The 21,308-nt window shown below is 38.8% G+C and overlaps 1 protein-coding gene across 2 annotated transcripts; it reads left to right on the top strand.

Moving 5' to 3' along the window:
- Nucleotides 1-1,919: 1,919 nt before the first annotated feature.
- LOC127648038 (glucosidase 2 subunit beta-like) lies at nucleotides 1,920-20,812 on the top strand. Of its 2 annotated transcripts, none has more exons than XM_052132615.1 (18): nucleotides 1,920-1,969; nucleotides 2,296-2,432; nucleotides 2,551-2,667; nucleotides 3,712-3,807; nucleotides 3,895-3,952; nucleotides 4,202-4,319; nucleotides 4,608-4,737; nucleotides 4,975-5,059; nucleotides 5,152-5,230; nucleotides 5,347-5,430; nucleotides 14,288-14,437; nucleotides 15,233-15,323; nucleotides 15,450-15,519; nucleotides 15,719-15,808; nucleotides 15,909-15,983; nucleotides 19,601-19,700; nucleotides 19,784-19,942; nucleotides 20,622-20,812. In XM_052132615.1, exons 2-17 carry the CDS (start codon nucleotides 2,339-2,341, stop codon nucleotides 19,928-19,930), a joined length of 1,584 nt encoding a protein of 527 aa, XP_051988575.1. In that variant the 5' UTR covers nucleotides 1,920-1,969; nucleotides 2,296-2,338; the 3' UTR covers nucleotides 19,931-19,942; nucleotides 20,622-20,812. The 2 variants fall into 2 exon arrangements, with proteins under 2 accessions (XP_051988575.1, XP_051988574.1); XM_052132614.1 differs by having other exon boundaries at nucleotides 1,922-1,973.
- The last annotated feature ends 496 nt before the right edge of the window (nucleotides 20,813-21,308 follow it).

The raw sequence follows: 21,308 nt of genomic DNA, 5'->3' as shown, positions 1-21,308 counted from the left end.
AATTCTGATAAAACTTCTACTTATTAGAACAAAAACCTAAAAAATAATACCCTAAAATATAATCTGTCTCTTAATGGATGTACTGTAGCATCAATTTATACAGCAAAAAATTTAGGTGTTATATCTGATCAATCTAACCTTTGAAAAACAAATTTCTTACAAATATTTGTAGATCTGCATTATTCCACCTCAGAAATAATGGCAAGTTACGGCACTTGCTTTCTGTTTCCGGTGCCGAAAAACTGATTCATGCGTTCAAGACCTCAAGACTAGATTATTGTAATGCATTACTTGGTGGGTGTCCTGCAGGTTTAAGAAATAAACTTCAATTGGTTCAAAATGCAGCAGCGATAGTACTAACTAGAACAATAAATAAGATAATATCAGCCCCATTTTATCTGTGTTACTTTGGCTACCTGTTAAGTTTCGTATACATTTTTAAATTCTGTTAATTACTTACAAAGCTTTGAATGGTCTAGCTCCACAGTACTTAAGTGAACTTCTGTCTCGCTATAATCCATCACGCTCACTATGATTGCAAAACTCTGGCCTGATAACAATACCGAGAATGTCAAAATCCACAAAAGGAGGGAGCTCATTTTCATATTTGGCTCCTAAACTATGGAATAGTCTTCCTATCAGTGTTCGGATCTCAGACTCACTCTCTCAGTATAAGTTTAGACTTAAGACTTAATACAGCCAGGCATACACCTAATTTATCCCTCAATTGATAGCAATGCTGCTTAAGTTAGGTCTGCCGGAACCGAAAACTCTTCTCGTATTCTTTAACCCTGCTTTAAATTGAAGGGCATCTACACTAATGTTATTCTGTTTCTTTCCCTGTCTATTTATTCCCTGATTATATCCCGAGGTTACCAGAGCCTGCCAGATCCATCTCTGATCCTGCCTGATATCCGACTCACGCTGTGTCGCTGAGTGGTGATGACCAACAGCAGCATGTGCCAGCCAGACTTCACTTCAGTCTACTAAGACAGACACAGACAGAGGATGAATTGATGCAAACTGTCTGAAGCATGGGCTCAGGATGGAGTTCACCAAAATTCCAACCAGACTGTGATGGTCCTCACTGAATGATACCTATATCAACTTGGTCAAAGGAGGGACAGCACTGTCCTAAACTACATAGAAAATTAATTAACCACTAACAAAACCCTTCATCTGCAAAAATCAAAGGACAATGCATATACCAATATTTCGTCAGTTAATATGAGATGACTTCATGGACTTTAACACTAAAACTTAGAGTTAATATACAAACATTTTGTTTAATCATTGACCTACAACACTTACTTAGTTTACTCATTTTAATCACTAATAGTTTTAAACATAAATAACTAATATTGGCATTATATTCATTGATTTTCTGTTATGGCATAATTTCATGTAGCTGCTTTGAAACAATGCCTGTTGGCAAAAGTGCTTTACAAATAAATCTGGCTTGAAAATTTGATTTGAGATATGATGATTTCTTATTAGAAAATGATCACTTGATGAAAGCACTTATAATTAATAATCAAAAGAGCATTACATTTCTGAATTGTTTTAATTAGGTCTTTCTTAAGACAAAGATTAATTTATAAATGTATAATAGTATTTTATAAGTTGTAATGTTTAGTTTTAATGTTTAGTTGTTTTTTTTATTTTAATGTCAATCCTTTGTTTTTATTGTGATGTTTCTGACATATACATACAAAAAAGTATATTGACTAAAATGTAAGTTTGCAGTAAATTACGTTTCATTTATATAATTGTTTATTGCTTGTACGGACTAAGGTTCTGAAGAAAACAAAACAACATCAACAACTTGAAAAGCTTGGAAATCAGACTTCCGGTTGTTTTTAAGAACTACATTACCCACAATGACATATAAATCATCTTTAAATCCAATCACACGAGAACACACCTTTGCCTGCTGACGTCACAAACGCTGCAAGAGCTTACTACGGAAGTAGGTCAGCGACTCTTACATATATTTTTTAAATATTATTGTACAGTCGCACGCTAAGTTTAAGTGACTTGAGTTAACACACAATAAATACTGCCGTCGTGATACTGTACTGTTTATAAATTCGGACTAGGCTGTACTAGTGAGTATATCAGCGGAAGCCATTTCAGATTAAATTAACCAGGATGAAGCGACTCAAGATATTTTAAAGAACATGTTTTGTAAACCTTTGTAATTAAAAGTATATGAATGGGTTTGACGTTATAAGGGACTTCTTATGCTGTCGTGTTACATTGAACCATATATTGTGTATTCATTGTGTTCCAAAGTCACGCGCCTCTAGTGGGAGCCTAGACATTTTCCTGAGGCAACATGACCTGTGTGCACCTGCTTTTGACCTTAGTCTTTGCTGTCAGCTTGGGGACACCTGTAGAGATTCAACAACCACGAGGAGTACCACTGTCAAGTAAAGTCATTTCAGTTATTGCAAATCCTCCTTTAAACCTGCACAGGTTGAACTAAATTCTGGTGCATCTCCTTGAATATGCTATCTAACTCTTTATTTTTCTATGTTCAACGTGAAGGGAGACAGTTTTATTCGGAGAACAAGCCATTTACGTGTCTTGATGGATCCCGGACCATTTCCTTTGATCGAGTGAATGATGACTACTGTGACTGCAAAGATGGTTCAGATGAGCCAGGTACTAACAACTAATTTTTTTGTTGTTGCATTTATTAATTAAAGGGTTAGATCACCCAAAAATGAAAATGCTCTCATCATTAACCCCCGTGCCATCCCAGATGTGTATGACTTTCTTCTGCTGAAAATCAAGATTTTTTAGAAGAATATCTTGACTCTGTAGGTCCATACAATGCAAGTGAATGGGTGCCAAAATTTTGATCCTCCAAAAAGGACATAAAGGCATCATAAAAGTAATTCTTATGTTTGTGGTTAAATCCATATCTTCTGAAGTGAAATGATAGGTGTGGGTGAGAAAAAGATTGATATTGAAGTCCATTTTGCTTGAAATTCTTCTCTCTGCCCAGTAGGGTGTGATATACATGAAGAATGTGAATCACCAAAAACACAAAAAGAATGTGAAAGTGATCTGTTTCTCACCCACACCTATCATATCACTTCTGAAGATATAGATTTTACCACTGGAATCTTATGGATTACTTTTATGCTGATTTATGTGATATTTTTTTTAGAGCTTCAAAGCATGTTGGCAACCATTCACTTGCATTGTATGGATCAAAAGAGCTGAGATATTCTTCTAAATTCTTCATTTGTGTTCAGCAGAAGAAATAAAGTCATACACATCTGGGATGGCATGAGGGTGAGTAAACAATGAGAGAATTTACATTTTAGGGGTGAACTCTCCCTTTAAGGCTGAATTGCTCACCAGCTTTTCACCTCAGATTCATATCCAACTTCTAACTAATTTATTTTCCACATTTCTATGGTGCAAAAGTGATTTAAATGTTTTACATGCAAGTACATTTGAACTATCCTAAAAAATGTTTTGTGAAAAAACAGTAACAGAACAAATTGGGGTCTAAGTATCTATAAATTCATACATATAGGGACTTATAAATACAGCTAAATAAGTGTAAGTGAAATGGTGCAATTGTGGAAAGTGACAAGTTGTTCTAGTAAACGTTTAATTTATCTAACAGCATGGTTGTTTAAAAAGGTTTTGAATTGCATTGTGTGCATTACAGTTGCTTATGTCCATCCCCAGGCACTGCAGCTTGTCCGAATGGTCACTTCCATTGCACCAATGCTGGATACAGGCCCACCTTTATCCCATCCTCTCGTATTAATGATGGTATCTGTGGTAAGATGACTCAGCTTCTGGATATTTCTCTTCAGCAGTTTTCAGGGAATTAAATGGCATTGCATTTAAAATCTTTTCTCCCCACAGATTGCTGCGACACCACTGATGAGTACAACAGCGGAGCCAAATGTGAAAATACGTGCAAGTGAGTTCTAATTCAAACATAATCCCTTTCCAGAGAGAAAAGCATTACAGTTTAGTAGAAATAAACATTTCAGAACAGAACTTTCTTGTATGAGCACTTGCAACTGTACACTAGTATAATTTAAGTCACACATTACTGTGATTTCCGTTTCATTGTTTCATGTTTTGCTTCCCGTTTCCATTTTTTCTACTGGCTTTGAAATTATCTCCTAATACATTGACTTAAAAAAACAAACACATTGATTCGCAGGGAACTGGGACATAAAGAGAGGGAGGTTCTGCAGAAGATGGCTGAGATCACCAAAGAGGGCTTTCTCCTTAAACAGCAGCTCATCGAGGAGGCCAAGCAGAGACACAAAGAAAAACAGGTAGAGAAAGATGGGACAGAAGATTTTCACTGATTTGTTCCGCATCAGTGCACATGTCAGTCCAGTGTCATGTCAAAATCCTTTTGCTTATTTTCTAAGCAAATGCAGAGTACATTTCTGTTTCAGGTGCTGATGGCATTGCAATAATATATTCTCATCCATTATTTAATGCTTCCTCTCATTTATGCCACAGAAATCATCAATTTCTGAATTGCTTGGATAATTTGATGCTATCAAAGCCACATTGTGGAGATTTGGCAAATGTAATATGCTGTGTCGCTTCTGTAGGGTAAAGTGGCTTATATGCAGGAAAATAAGAAACAGCTGGAGGAGAAAGTTGAAGCACTGAGGACTGTTAAAGAGACTTCGGAGCAGCCTGAGAAGGAAGCTAAAGAGCGCCACCTAAAGGCCTGGGAAGGTGAGTGCCTCTGTGTAGAAGCACCAAGTCAAAGCTCCTGTTTGCCATTGGAGTCTCTAACATGCATGTAAGGATAGTATATGCCATTTATTCTTTGCAGTTTTCAATTCAATATAAAAATATAATACAATTTCATGTTTTATTCAAAATCCTTCACTGTTTAGTGTGCAGGTCAGCTCTTTTCATTAGTTGTTCATCATTAGTATAGGTCTAAACTCTGATTTATTTTCATTCCAGAGCAAAAGGCAGCTATTCACATAGAAAAGGATAAAGCCAAAATGGCAGAAGCCTTTTTGGAGCTGGATGACGATGCAGATGGCTTGTAAGTGCAATTGAAAATATTTTATTTTCTCTCTGATTGTTTGTGTGGAGAATGAATGAATGAAATAATACCGCGTTATCTGTGTGTGTCAGTGTGTCTGTCTCTGAGCTTCAGTCCCATGCAGAATTGGACTCAGATGCTGATGGCACACTAACTGAAACCGAGGCCCAGGTATTTTCACATCTAATTGCTTCTCAGTTTTAATGCACCACCTGCCAAAATGTGAAAAAAATACAAATTAGCTTATCGAGTTGCCAGTTCAGATCAATGATTTGTGTTTTACACAGGGACTAATGGGTGGAGCTGACCGGGTGGACACATCAGCATTTGAGAGCATTTGGGCCAACATTAAAGACATGTACCACTCAGAGGTCTGTAGAGAAGAACCAGACATTTCACATCTAGAGTCTTGCATGTTTCAAATTGTCCTGTCATTATATTGAAGCAGTGTCCTATTTTTATTGGAATGTGAATAATTAAATATGTTGATAATCTGTTATATAACATGGGATGATGAGCTAGTTTTAAAAACGTCAAATGTTTTAACCCCAACCTCCAAAATTGGGGATTTTGGCTGTCCGATCTTGGTGGGTTTGACATTCTTGATTGCATCTATCTATTAAAATCATAAAACAGTGTTACAATTTTGACATAGTCTGATATGTACTGTATGTGTGTGTGTGTGTATACTTGTAATATATATTACAAGTACACACACACACACACACACACACACACACACACTGGTGGCCAAAAGTTTGGAGTAATGTACAGATTTTGCTCTTTCGGAAGGAAATTGGTAATTTAATTAACAAAAATGGCATTCAACTGATCACAAAGTATAGTCGGGACATTACTGATGTAAAAAAAAACAGCATCATCACAATTTGAAAAAAACATTTTTTGATCAAATCTAGACAGACCCCATTTCCAGCAGCCATCACTCCAACACCTTATCCTTGAGTTATCATGCTAAATTGATAATTTGGTACTAAAAAAAAATCACTTGCCGTTATATCAAACACAGCTGAAAGTTATTTGGTTCATTAAATGAAGCTTAACATTGTCTTTGTTTTTGAGTTGCCACAGTATGCAATAGACTGGCATGTCTTAAGGTCAATATTAGGTCAACAATGGCAAAAAAGAAACAGCTTTCTCTAGAAACTCGTCAGTCAATCATTGTTTTGAGGAATGAAGGCTATACGATGCTTGAAACTGCCCAAAAAAAACTGAAGATTTCATACCAAGATTGTGCACTACTGGCTCTAACAAGGACAGAAAGAGATGCGGAAGACCAGATGTACAACTTTACAAGAGGATAAGTACATCAGAGACTCTAGTTTGAGAAATGGACACCTCACATGTCCTCAGCTGACAGCTTCATTGAATTCTACCCGCTCAACACCAGTTTCATGTACAACAGTAAAGAGAAGACTCATGAGTTCAGGTCTTATGGGAAGAAAAAGCCACTTTTGAAACCAAAATCAAAAAGAAAAGTTTTGAGTGTGCAAAGAAACACAGATAATTGGAAAAGAGTGTTTTGGATAATAACCTCATTGAGCTTTTGTGGGATCAGCTCGACTGTAAGGTGCGTGAGAAGTGCCAGACAAGACGGCCACATCTATGGCAAGGGCTACAGGAAGTGTGGGGTGAAATGTCATCTGAGTATCTGGACAAACTGACAGCTAGAATAACAAGATCTGCAAAGCTGTCATTGATGCACGTGGAGGATTTTTTGATGAGAACTCTTTGAAGTAGTTTAAGAAGTTCTGCTTTTTTTTAATTATTATTGTTGTAATGGTAATTTTTCACGTTATTAATCTCCTGAATATACATTGTGATCAGTTGAATGCTACTTTAGTGAATACAAGTACCCATTTCTTTCTATAAGATCCAAATCTGTACATTATTCCAAACTTTTGGCCACCAGTCTGTACTGTGTGTGTGTGTATGTATGTGTATATATATATATATATATATATATATATATATATATATATATATATATATATATATATATATATATATATACACACTCACCTAAAGGATTATTAGGAACACGTGTTCAATTTCTCATTAATGCAATTATCTAATCAACCAATCACATGGCAGTTGCTTCAATGCATTTAGGGGTGTGGTCCTGGTGAAGACAATCTCCTGAACTCCAAACTGAATGTCAGAATGGGAAAGAAAGGTGATTTAAGCAATTTTGAGCGTGGCATGGTTGTTGGTGCCAGACGGGCCGGTCTGAGTGTTTCACAATCTGCTCAGTTACTGGGATTTTCACGCACAACCATTTCTAGGGTTTACAAAGAATGGTGTGAAAAGGGAAAAACATCCAGTATGCGGCAGTCCTGTGGCGAAAATGCCTTGTTGATGCTAGAGGTCAGAGGAAAATGGGCCTACTGATTCAAACCGATAGAAGAGCAACTTTGCCTGAAATAACCACTCGTTACAACCGAGGTATGCAGCAAAGCATTTGTGAAGCCATAACACGCACAACCTTGAGGCGGATGGGCTACAACAGCAGAAGACCCCACCGGGTACCACTCATCTCCACTACAAATAGGAAAAAGAGGCTACAATTTGCAAGAGCTCACCAAAATTGGACAGTTGAAGACTGGAAAAATGTTGCCTGGTCTGATGAGTCTCGATTTCTGTTGAGACATTCAGATGGTAGAGTCAGAATTTGGTGTAAACAGAATGAGAACATGGATCCATCATGCCTTGTTACCACTGTGCAGGCTGGTGGTGGTGGTGGTGTAATGGTGTGGGGGATGTTTTCTTGGCACACTTTAGGCCCCTTAGTGCCAATTGGGCATCGTTTAAATGCCACGGCCTACCTGAGCATTGTTTCTGACAATGTCCATCCCTTTATGGCCACCATGTACCCATCCTCTGATGGCTACTTCCAGCAGGATAATGCACCATGTCACAAAGCTCGAATCATAATGAGCTCACTGTACTAAAATGGCCCCCACAGTCACCAGATCTCAACCCAATAGAGCATCTTTGGGATGTGGTGGAACGGGAGCTGTCGTGCCCTGGATGTGCATCCCACAAATCTCCATCAACTGCAAGATGCTATCCTATCAATATGGGCCAACATTTCTAAAGAATGCTTTCAGCACCTTGTTGAATCAATGCCACGTAGAATTAAGGCAGTTCTGAAGGCGAAAGGGGGTCAAACACAGTATTAGTATGGTGTTCCTAATAATCCTTTAGGTGTGTGTGTGTGTGTGTGTGTGTATATATATATATATATATATATATATATATATACACACACACTCCGTTCATCCGAAAAGTATTCACAGCGCTTCAGGTTTTCCACATTTTATTATGTTTCAGCCTTATTCCAAAATTGATTATATTCATAATTTTCCTCAAAATTCTACAAACAATACCCCATAATGACAATGTGAAAGAAGTTTGTTTGAAATCTGCAAATTTATAAAAAATAAAAAAAACGGGAAAAAAAATAACATGTACATAAGTATTCACAGCCTTTGCTCAATAGTTTGTTGAAGCACCTTTGGCACCAATTACAGCCTTAAGTCTTTTTGTGTATGATGCTGCAAGCTTGGCACACCTATTTTTGGGCAGTTTCTTACATTCTTCTTTGCAGAACCTCAAGCTCCATCAGGTTGGATGGGGAGCGTTGGTGCACAGCCATTTTCAGATCTCTCCAGTTCAATCGGGTTCAAGTCTGGTCTCTGGCCTGGCCACTCAAGGACATTCACAGAGTTGTCCATTAGCCACAGATTTATCTTGGCTGTGTGCTTAGGGTCGTTGTCCTGTTGGAAGATGAACCTTTGCCAGTCTGAGGTCCAGAGCGCTGTGGAGAAGGTTTTCATCAAGGATGTCTCTGTACGTTGCTGCATTCATCTTTCCCTCGATCCTGACTAGTCTCTCAGTTCCTGCCGCTGAAAAACATCCCCACAGCATGATGCTGCCACCACCATTCTTCACTGTAGGGATGGTATTGATCAGGTGATGAGCGGTGCCTGGTTTCCTCCAGACGTGACTCTTTCCAAAGAGTTCAATCTTTGTTTCATCAGACCAGAGAATTTTATTTCTCATGAAATCAGGTGCCTTTTGTCAAACTCCAGGCGGGCTGTCATGTGCCTTTTACCTTCGGAGTGGCTTCCGTCTGACCACTCTACCATACAGGCCTGATTGGTGGAGTGCTGCAGAGATGGTTGTTCTTCTGGATGTTTCTCCACAGAGAAACACTGGAGCTCTGTCAGAGTGACCAACGGGTTCTTGGTCACCTCCATGACTAAGGCCCTTCTCCCCCGATCGCTCAGTTTGGCCGGAAAGCCAGCTCTAGGAAGAGTCCTGGTGGTTCCAAACTTCCATTTAGACATGATGGAGGCCACTGTGCTCATTGGGACCTTCAATGCTGCAGAAATGTTTCTGTACCCTTCCCCAGATCTGTGCCTACATATGAGGTATACAGACAATTCCTTGGACTTAATGGCTTGGTTTGTGCTCTGACATGCACTGTTAACTGTGGGACCTTATAAAGACAGGTGTGTGCCTTTCCAAATCATGTCCAATCAACTGAATTTACCACAGGTGGGCTCCAATCAAGTTGTAGAAACATCTCAAGGATGATCAGTGGAAACAGGATGCACCTGAGCTCAATTTTGAGTGTTATGGCAAAGGCTGTGAATACAGGTGAAACTCGAACTATTAGAATATTGTGCAAAAGTTCATTAATTTCAGTAATTCAACTTAAAAGGTGAAACTAATATATTATATAGACTCATTACAAGCAAAGGAAGATATTTCAAGCCTTTATTTGATATAATTTTGATGATTATGGCTTACAGCTTATGAAAACCCCAAATTCAGAATCTCAGAAAATTAGAATATTACATGAAATCAATAAAAAAAAAGGATTTTAAAAACAGAAATGTCGGCCCTCTGAAAAGTATAATCATGCATATGTACTCAGTACTTGGTTTGGGCCCCTTTTGCATTAATTACTGCCTCAATGCGGCGTGGCATGGATGCTATCAGCCTTTGGCACTGCTGAGGTGTTATGGAAGACCAAGATGCTTCAATAGCGGCCTTCAGCTCTTCTGCATTGTTTGGTCTCATGTCTCTCATCTTTCTCTTGGCAATGCCCCATAGATTCTCTATGGGGTTCAGGTCAGGCGAGTTTGCTGGCCAATCAAGCACAGTAATACCATGGTCATTGAACCAGGTTTTGGTACTTTTGGCAGTGTGGGCAGGTGCCAAGTCCTGCTGGAAAATGAAGTCAGCATCTCCATAAAGCTTGTCTGCTGAAGGAAGCATGAAGTGCTCTAAAATGTCCCGGTAGACGGCTGCGTTGACTCTGGACTTAATAAAGCACAGTGGACCAACACCAGCCGATGACATGGATCCCCAAACCAACACAGACTGTGGAAACTTCACACTGGACTTCAAGCATCTTGGATTGTGTGCCTCTCCATTCTTCCTCCAGACTCTGGGACCTTGGTTTCCAAATGAGATGCAAAATTTGCTCTCATCAGAAATGAGGACTTTGGACCACTGAGCAACAGATCTGTTCTTTTTTCTTTAGCCCAGGTAAGACGTTTGCCATTTGAAGCCCATGTCCAGGACCCGTCTGTGTGTGGTGGCTCTTGATGCAGTAACTCCAGCCTCAGTCCACTCCTTGTGAAGCTCCCCCACACATTTGAATGGCCTTTTCCTGACAATCCTCTCCAGGCTACGGTCATCCCTGCTGCTTGTGTACCTTTTTCTTCCACACTTTTCCCTTCCACTTAACTTTCTATTAATGTGCTTTGATACAGCACTTTGAGAACATACAACTTCTTTTGCAATTACCTTTTGAGGCTTTCCCTCCTTGTGGAGGGTGTCAATGATGGTTTTCTGCACAACTGTCAGGTCAGCAGTCTTCCCCATGATTGTGAATTCAACTGAACCAGACTGAGAGACCATTTAAAGGCTCAGGAACCCTTTGCAGGTGTTTAGCTGATTAGAGTGTGACACTTTGAGCCTACAATACTGAACCTTTTCACAATATTCTAATTTTCTGAGATTCTGAATTTGGGGTTTTCATAAGCTGTAAGCCATAACCATCAAAATTATATCAAATAAAGGCTTGAAATATCTTCCTTTGCTTGTAATGAGTCTATATAATATATTAGTTTCACCTTTTAAGTTGAATTACTGAAATTAATGATCTTTTGCACGATATTTTTCGAGTTTCACCTGTACTTGTGATTTTCTTAGTTTTTTATTTTTAATACATTTGCAAAGATTTCAAGCAAACTTCTTTCACATTGTCATTATGGGCTATTGTTTGTTGAATTTTGAGGAAAATAATGAATTTAATCAATTTTGGAATAAGGCTGTAATATAACAAAATGTGGAAAAAGTGAAGCGCTGTGAATACTTTCCGGATGCACTGTATGTGTGTACAGTCTCTCTCAAAAGTGAGTACACCCCTCACATTTTTGTAAATATTGGATAATGTCTTTTCATGTGACAACACTGAAGAAATGACACTTTGCTGCAATGTAAAGTAGTGAGTGTACAGCTTGTATAACAGTGTAAATTTGATTTCCCCTCAAAATAACTCAACACACAGCCATTAATGTCTAAACCGCTGGCAACAAAAGTCAGTACACCCCAAAGTGTCAATATTTTGTGTGCCCACCATTATTTTCCAGCACTGCTTTGACCCTCTTGGGCATGGAGTTCAACAGAGCTTCACAGGTTGCGACTGGAGTCCTCTTTCACTCCTTCTTGACGACATCACGGATCTGGTGGATGTTAGAGACCTTGTGCTCCTCCACCTTCCATTTGAGGATGCCCCACAGATGCTCAATAGGGTTTAGGTCTGGAGACTTGCTTGGCCAGTCCATCACCTTCACCCTCAGCTTCTTTAGCAAGGCAGTGGTCGTCTTGGAGGTGTGTTTGGGGTCATTATCATGCTGGAATACTGCCCTGCAGCCCAGTCTCCGAAGGGAGGATCATGCTCTGCTTCAGTATGTCACAGTATGTGTTGGCATTCATGGTTCCCTCAATGAACTGTAGCTCCCCAGTGCCGGCAGCACTCATGCAGCCCCAGACCATGACACTCCCACCACCATGCTTAACTGTAGGCAAGACACACTTGTCTTTGTACTCCTCACCTGGTTTCCGCCACACACATTTGACACCATCTGAACCAAATAAGTTTATCTTGGTCTCATCAGACCACAGGACATGGTTCCAGTAATCCATATCCTTAGTCTGCTTATCTTCAGCAAACTTTTTGCGGGCTTTCTTGTGCATCATCTTTAGAAGAGGCTTGCTTCTGGGAGCGACAGCCATGTAGACCAATTTGATGCAGTGTGCGGTGTATGGTCTTAGTACCGACAGGCTGACCTCCAATATATCCACAAAATTTTCCTTCCTCATGATGTCATCTTTTTTGTGAAGTGCACCAGTCCCTCCTGCAGCAAAGCAACCCCATAACATGATGGTGCCACCCCAATGCTTCACGTTTGGGATGGTGTTCTTCGGCTTGCAAGCCTCACCCTTTTTCCTCCAAACATAAGTATGGTCATTATGGCCAAACAGTTACATTTTAGTTTCATTAGGCCAGAGGATATTTCTCCAAAAGTAAGATCTTTGTCCCCCATGTGCACTTGCAAACTGTGGTCTGGCTTTTTTTGTGACAGTTTTGGAGTTCCTTGCTGAGCAGCCTTTCTGGTTATGTGTCCTATTATGATATAGGACTTGCTTTACTGTGGATATACATACTTGTCTACCTGTTTCCTCCAGCATTTTCACAAGGTCCTTTGCTGTTGTTCTGGGATTGATTTGCACTTTTCACACCAAACTATGTTCATGTTTAGGAGACAGAATGCATCTCCTTCCTGAGTGGTATGATGGCTGTGTGGTTTATACTTGCATACTATTGTTTGTACAGATGAACGTGGTACCTTCAGGTGTTTGGAATTTGCTTCCAAGGATGAACCAGACATGTTGAGGTTCACCATTTTTTTTTTATGAGTTCTCTGCTGATTTCTTTTGAGTTTCCAATTTTGTCAAGCAAAGAGGTACTGAGTTTGAAGGTAGGCCTTAAAATACATCCACAGGTACATCTCCAATTGACTCCAATTAGTCTATCAGAAGCTAATTGCCTAAAGGCTTGACATTGTTTTCTGAAAATTTTCCAAGCTGCTTAAAGGCACAGTTAACTTGGTGTGTAACTTTTGACCCACAGGAAATGGGTTCAAATGATAGTCATTTAAAAGTGAAACAATCTGTCTGTACTTGTGTCATGCACAAAATAAATGTCCTAAAGACTTGCCAAAGCTATAGTTTGCTAATATTACATCTGTGGAGTGGTTAAAAAATGCCACAACATTAAAACCACCTGCCTAATACTGTGTAGGTCCCCCTCCTGTTGCCAAAACAGCATTAACCCGCATCTCAGAATGGCGTTCTGTGATGCTATTCTTCTCACCACAGAGCAGTTATCTGAGTTACCGTAGACTTCCATACATTAATTGGCTCTATCACTCTACTCTCTCCACCAACAGCTTGTGTGTGGTGAGTGTACAAGTGCACTGTGGCTGCCATCGCATCATCAAGGTGGATGCTGCACACTGATGGTGGTTGTGGAGAGTTTGTCCCCTGTTCACTGTGTAAAGCACTTTGAGTGTAGTGTCAGAAAAGTGCTACATAAATGTAACGTTCATTCATTCAGTTCGAACCAGTCTGGCCATTCTTTGTTGACCTCTCATCAACAAGGCATTTCTGTCCACAGAACTGCCACTCACTGGATGTTTTTTTTGTTTTTGGCACCATTCAGAGTAAATTCTTGAGACTGTTGTGTGTGAAAATCCCAGGAGATCAGCAGTTACAGAAATACTCAAACCAGCCTGTCTGGCCCTGATTTGAACTGACAAAGTCTATGGTAACTCATATAACCGCTCCATACGATTTTAGTGAGTAGAATATCATCTCAGAATGCTATTCTGAAATACGGGTTGGTGCTGATTTGGCGGCAAGAGGGGGACCTACACAATATTAGGCAGGTGGTTTTAATTTTGTGGCTTACTGTGTGTATATCTTTTATTTTATTTATTTGTTTATTTACTTTAAAAAATATATAGTTTGCTGTGTTTTACATTTTTCAATCCTTTGGTGAAAAAAATGACTTTTATACTTTTTTTATTTTATTTTTTTACTTTTGTTCCTTTGTTGCGTCTCCAGTCCCAGCCTGTGGAAGCTGCCCATGTGGAACCCCCTCCTGAAGAAGTGAGGGAGCGAGTTGTAGACAATGACTCTGAGCCGAGCCCAGAGGAAGACATCTCTGAGGAAGAGGAGGAGGATGATGAAGATGATTATCATGAAGAGGATAAGGTGAGAGGTTATATCATATAAGCTATAGCTTCAGAGATGTTTACATCCGCAATTACATTGTGAGTCTTCTTTTAACATGTGCATAACCTTTAACTCAAGAGGTATGAAAGTCAGCCCATAGGCCGAATGTGGTTCCTGGAGGAGTCAAATCCAGCTGGACGACTTGAGTAAAATAGTACATTCATGAATAGTAAAGTGCTAAACAACATTCACACCTATTATTATAGCACTTTACCTTTTATAATATCGTATTTTAGTTACAGCTGTGTGGATAAATTAGCTGTGTTGCATGTTATAATTTGCTTTTGAATGCGGGAGAACCTATTTTACTGAGAATCTTTTGAGGATATTTACACTTGGTGACTTCATTTTTACTGATCCGATCATGAAAAGAACAAGTTTAAATGCCCTCAATGTAGCATTTGAGAGATCCTATCATGAGAATGTGGATTGAGTCTCGTTCCATTCGTGTAAGTGTTCGAGACACATATTTCAACTTTACTCCACCCAAGCAGTGCCACATCAGCATTGGAAAAACATGAAACATAACAGCTGTTACAGAGCTCGTGTCGCACAATAAATAATAACAAATTAAGAAATGGATGTAGAAGAGAGAACTTTTTTCTTCATTTAATTGATGCAAATCAATTTAGTGGCACAATTGTCCCAGAACAAACACAGCTCATTTTCCCACTATTGGGATGTTTGTGTCTCTCTTGACAATGTCCACATTGAGAGGTACATGGAAAAATATTAGTGGTAAATAACTAATGAGAGAGCTTGTGTGTTGTGCAGGTGCCATCAACCATCAAGACTCCAGAGAAGAGTCATGAAGATGAAGAAGCTATGCCGCCCTACGACGCAGACACCCAGGCCCTCATCGATGGTTGGTTCAGCTGCCAGTCCTTCAGACACTATTTGTACAGACATTATAGAGAAACGTGATTGTTCTTGATAATTTTAATTGGATGTTTTTTTGTTTCACTCTGACCAACTGTTCGCTGGATCACAGCTGCTCAGAAGGCTAGGGATGACTTCAACGAGGCTGAGAAAGCTTTTCGGGAAGTGGATGTTCAAATCGGGTTTGTGCAATACCATCACCACAATCTTTCTTCCATCTTCTTAGGACATTTTGATAGCTAGTGCTCATTCCTTTATTTTAATCGTAATGTTTTAGGGTGCCTACTCACTAGAGAGAGCGGGTTGAGAACTGTTTCAGCATGGCAAGATGTCAGCATTCTAAAAGCACTGGATTGATGTTTTCTCTCGTTTGTGTCACAGAAATATTGAAAAAGAGCTGTCCTTTGATTTTGGCCCTGATGCGGAGTTCACATACCTGTACAGCCAGTGCTATGAACTTTCCACTGGCGAGTAAGTGAAACCAATATTGAATTGGAAAATGTTTTCTTATTTTCATTTTATTTTAATACTGTAAGTTGTTTCTGGAGAATTGCGTGTTGTTTGCCTTCAGGTATATCTACAGATTCTGTCCTTTCAATCGGGTTTCACAGAAACCCAAGTACGGAGGCTCAGAGACCAACCTTGGGTAAGAGTCATCGCAAAACCATCATCAGGTCACTTTGTTTTCATACCTGTAATAGCATGATGTGATTGTTTTTGACAGTCCTCAATGTGTTATGAAACCCCTCGTTTTAGCATTAGACAGTTTTGAAAAAGTAGGCTGCAGAGTGGATTGTAAGAACTCCGCAATATAGTATCAAGTCTTTGTTCACCAAAATTAAAAAAAAAAACTTTGTCCAAACTTGATTTAATCATCGATATTGGTTCCACATGTTTGATTTAAGTTTTTTAATTTTTTTATTAAAATTAAAAATTTAATCTCAACATAATTACTTCAAGTAGAGGAAACTTAACTGAATCGAGTCAACCCAACAAAACTAGACATGTTAAAGGAACTCAAATGAATCTCTTTCAGTTACATGCTAGCTAGTGACAATGATTAATGATTTTCTTTTTCACATTTTGCTATGTTGCTGCCTTATGCTAAAATGCTTTAAATTATTGTTATTGTTTCACATCAATATACACTCCATGCCCCATAATGATGAAGCAAAACCCAGATTTTTGATAATTATGCAAATTTATTAAAAAGAAAAAAACTGAAATATCACATTGACATAAGTGACCCTTAACTCAGTACTTACTTGAAGCACCTTTGGTAGTGATTACAGGCTTAAGTCTTATGGGGTATGATGTAGGGTTGCTATGGTGTTACCGGTTTTACTCGGTACAAGGGACAACAACAGTGTGAAGTTTTATACCGGGTAAAAGGGGGAAACATTATGAATGGAACTTACGATATCAGTATAATAGACAAACAAATAGAATAGCCTTAAATAAAGAATAGTTGCCTAATGAAGAGTTTACGACCCATGATAAATGAACCTAAATAATGCATTGAAAGCCAGATGTTCTTTACCAACATGTCAAATTACACAGGCAGCAAAGTATGTGCACTGACAGAAGATGTTTAATTGCAGGCAGCGTATATAATGTGCATGATGGGTAACTGTAAAACGTCTCTGATTCGGAATGACACAAGAAATGCTGTTAGACACAGACACGCACTTGATGAAACACTTTATTATATTTTTAAGAACAGATGACAGAAAAGCCGTCTATGCGCATGTCTGACGCTCTGTTTGTTTGGAGGCGTGCAGTCTTGTGGAACACTCATATGTAAAGAGTTCTCTTTCTTTGTATCAGTATTCTTATTTTTTTTTGCAAGAATAGTATTGTCTATGAGTGCTGCAAATGACCCCTCTCTCTCTATATATATATATTGATCGAACTATCTATCGCCTATACATGTCGTTTTTTTTTTTGTTGTTGACCAGTTTCATTTTAAGTGTAAATTTAAATGTCTCTTTAAAGTTTTCTTTTTTTTAATAAATTAATTTAATTTTCAATGCAAAATCACTAAAGCAAGAATATTCACCTATCCCTCACCTATACATTTTTTTAAATAAAAATATTGTTAACATATTTCTTGCATATCGCCCTAGGAGGGAACAAAACGAATTTATTCGACACATTCAAAGTCATTATACTTCCGAAGCAGCTAAAATGGTCCTGGGTGAATGGTAATAAAACACCAAAATTAAACCCTCAACAACCCACAATAAGTGATTATTTGATTTGAGTATTTACCCAGACAACTAAATACCCAACCGGTAGCCCATGATGGAGCGAATGCATGGATGAAGTAGGTTTGTTGCAAAACAACTGTTGAAAAGCCATCTTTCAAAAAGTTGATCAACACAAATTTTATTAAAAATAAATAACATATAAAGTTTAATGCTTGAAATCAAACTGCCTTGCATTATTGTGTAGGCTATTGCTAAACAAAAATTACCCCATAGTACCACTTAGCCTCCAACCAGGGGAAATACTGGTGTTAGTCGGTTTGATCGTGAACACCGCACCGGTGTGAAAATTATGATATCGTGGCAAGTCTAGTATGATGCGACAAGCTTTGCACACATGGATTTGGGGATTTTCTGCCATTTTTCTCTGCAGATCCGCGCAAGTTCTGTCAGGTTGGATGTGGACCTTTGGTGGACAGCCATTTTCAGGTCTCCAGAGATGTTCAAGTCCGGGCTCTGGCTGGGCCACTCGAGGACATTCACAGAGTTGTCCCTAAGCCACTCTTGCATTGTTTTGGCTGTGTGCTTGGGGCCATTGTCCTGTTGAAAGGTGAACCTTCGGCCCAGTCTGAGGTCCTGAGCACTCTGGACCAGGTGAGATCTCTGTATTTTGCTGCGTTCAGCTTTCCTTCATCCCTGACCAGTCCCTGCTGCTGAAAAACACCCCCATAGCATGATGCTGCCACCACCTTGCTTCACGGTTGGGATGGTATTGCACAGGTGTTGAGCGGAGCCTGGATTCCTCCAGACATGCTTGGAAATGAGGCCAAACAGTTCAATCTTCATTTCATCAGACACTGAATCTTGTTTCTCACAGTCTGAGAGTCCTTTAGGTGCTTTTTTGCAAATTCCGCTTTTTGGCTTCCGCCTGGACATTCTGCCATAAAGCCCAGATCGGTGGAGTGTTGCAGTCATGGTTGCCCTTCTGCAAGTTTCTCCAATCTCCACACATGATCTCTGGAGCTCAACCAGAGTGACCATCGGCTTCTTGGTCACCCCCCTTACCACGGCCCTTCTCCCCCGATTGCTCAGTTTGGCCAGGTGGCCAGCTCCAGGAAGAGTCCTGGTTGTTCCAAACTTCCATTTTAAGAGTTATTGAGGCCACTGTGCTCTTGGGAACCTTCAATGCAGCAGAAAAGTTTTTTGTAGCCTTCCACAGATATGTGCCTCGACACAATCCTGTCTCAGAGCTCTGCAGTCAGTTCCTTTGACCTCATGGCTTGGTTTTTGCTCTGATATGCATTTTAAGCTGCGAGACCTTATATAGACTACAGTGTGCCTTTCCAAATCATGTCCAATGAATTGAATTTGCCTCAAATCAAAGAGTAGAAACATCTAAAAATTTATCCAGAGAAACGGGATATGCCTGAGCTAAATTTAAAGTGTCATAGCGAAGGGTCTGAATACTTATGTCAATGTGATATTTCAGTTTTTTATTTTTAATACATTTGCAAAGTTATGAATTCTTTATGAATTCACTGTATGCTATGATTAGCACAGCAATTGCTCAATGGATGAAGCAATAAGCAGAATGCACAATGTATATTGTTCCTCAAACTTAGCTCAAGCTCCACTTTTGATGTTCTCCATGATGGTGACCCCCAAAACACTAACATAACAGACAGTCTGAATATCAACAGAACAAAACATTAAACACTCCCTTTATATTTTATATTTATCTTGCACAAAGACATAACACTTAATTTTAACATTTTAATTGAGTTTTTGTTTCCCTTGTACAACATGCTGTGAACTAGAAAACCCTGCCCAGTTCATTTAACCTAACAAATAATATTGTAATGTTGTCTTGTCCCAATGCAAATTAATTAAGTAAAGCTGACTAGACACATTTTCTTGTTGAAACAACTCAAACCTGAAAAAAAGAATGTTAACGTCATCCTCCATCATGTGCAACACTTGCATATCAGTTAACATCTAAAAAAAGGTGTTTTGTAGTGTTTTATGACCTTGCAATGAGAGATGCTCATTTTTGCAGCATCTGGGGATCTTGGGCAGGGCCTGAAAATAATAAATACTTGATGATGAAATACGAGCACGGCGCTGGGTGCTGGCAAGGACCAAACAGATCCACTATGGTAAGTACTTGAGTCTTTCATTACCTCCACTGCACCATTCATACTGAGAGATTTGTTGACTAAAGTGGAGTTTTCTGTGTCAGGTGAAGCTGACTTGTGGGAAGGAGACTGTGGTGACCTCCACATCGGAGCCGAGTCGCTGTGAATATCTAATGGAATTCACCACGCCTGCCGTGTGCCAAGAACTGACCAATGCTGACCTCTCACCACATGGCCACGAGGAGCTGTAGAGTCGTTCCAGGGTGAGCCATGAAGTGGACGCATACGTATTTGACGTGTTTCGAACATTATTAACATTAGAACACTACAAAAAAAAAAACAAGACGTGTTTTTCACAAGATACCTGGTTTGTTGAAGGGTCCTAATCATTTTGAAATTGGCTGATGCATTTTTCACACTGGGCATGTAATAAGGTTTGGGTTATGCTATAGTGATAAAAATGTGTTGTATGCTAATAAATTCCGATGGCTTTTGCATTGCCTGAGTGCAAATTTATGTAATAAATATAACGAAAGAACTGATTTAATATTGCAAAATTAAAATTTTCAGATAGATCTGTAGATTATGTAACATTCTGCCAAAGTTTGAATTGTACCAACACTTGATTAGCAATATTAGCATTCGGTCCACTTTTTCAAATGGTCTGGAACAATTGTGGACGTCTCTGGTATTACATAACCTGATTTATCAGTTTTTTTCTGGATTTGTTCTGAAAAGCCTGTGACTTAAGTTTCCTTGAAACTTTGATGAAAAGCATGAAATTAACCTAGCCTATTTCTGTACTGATGCACATATTGCAATATCATCAATTTATGACCACAAAGTGCAGTTAATTAGATGTTCTGTTCCTTGAAATGTTAAATGTGCATGTTTTTATTAAAATCAATATTAATATACTTCTTTTCCTCTTCTGGTCTTTAGGTTACTCTGTGGGAACATTATCTTAATTTCCGGTTAGCTGTTTAAAACCCCTTTCATTAGTGTTGCATCGGCCAGAAGAGGCTGGGCATTAAGTGTAGCATAAAGTTTGTTCTTAAATGTGATTTTCTTCTTTTTACTGATGTAAAATCTGATTTCTTTACATTCCGTGGATTAAATAAATTCAACCTTATATTGAAAAATATTGTTGTGATTTGTTCAAACAAGACCTCATACTAGGAAATTCACAACCAAAATTGAGATTTGATTGTTAATAATTAACAGAGATTAATGTGTAAGACTCTAGACTATGAACAGTGCAATATCTGTTGTTTATCATTGAAAGTGGCAGACCAATTCAATTAGGGTTCTCCCAGTCATGGAAAATCAGGAAATATCAAGAGATTTAAAATTGTGATTTCCAGGCCTGGAAAAGTCATAACATTTAAAAACAAAAGTCATGGTCATTTTTAAAGTGAATATGCATGTTCTGGTTATGCTTAGTCCTAAAATAGAAATTGTTTTTGTTGAGTGCATCTCTATAAAATAATTTTTAAATATCATAATAATCATGACTGATGAGGTCATGGAAATTAATAGGTCATAAAGGAATGGTAACCCTGAAAATATTACACTGTTCGTTATCCTTTACAGTCAGTGATCAGGTCTGAATTTAAATTCCTTCACTCA

This window comes from Xyrauchen texanus, chromosome 8, assembly GCF_025860055.1.
Source record: "Xyrauchen texanus isolate HMW12.3.18 chromosome 8, RBS_HiC_50CHRs, whole genome shotgun sequence".
NCBI classification, from domain to species: Eukaryota; Metazoa; Chordata; class Actinopteri; order Cypriniformes; family Catostomidae; genus Xyrauchen; species Xyrauchen texanus.
Note: the sequence above shows the minus strand (reverse complement) of the source record. Positions and strands in the feature narration are given on the sequence as shown.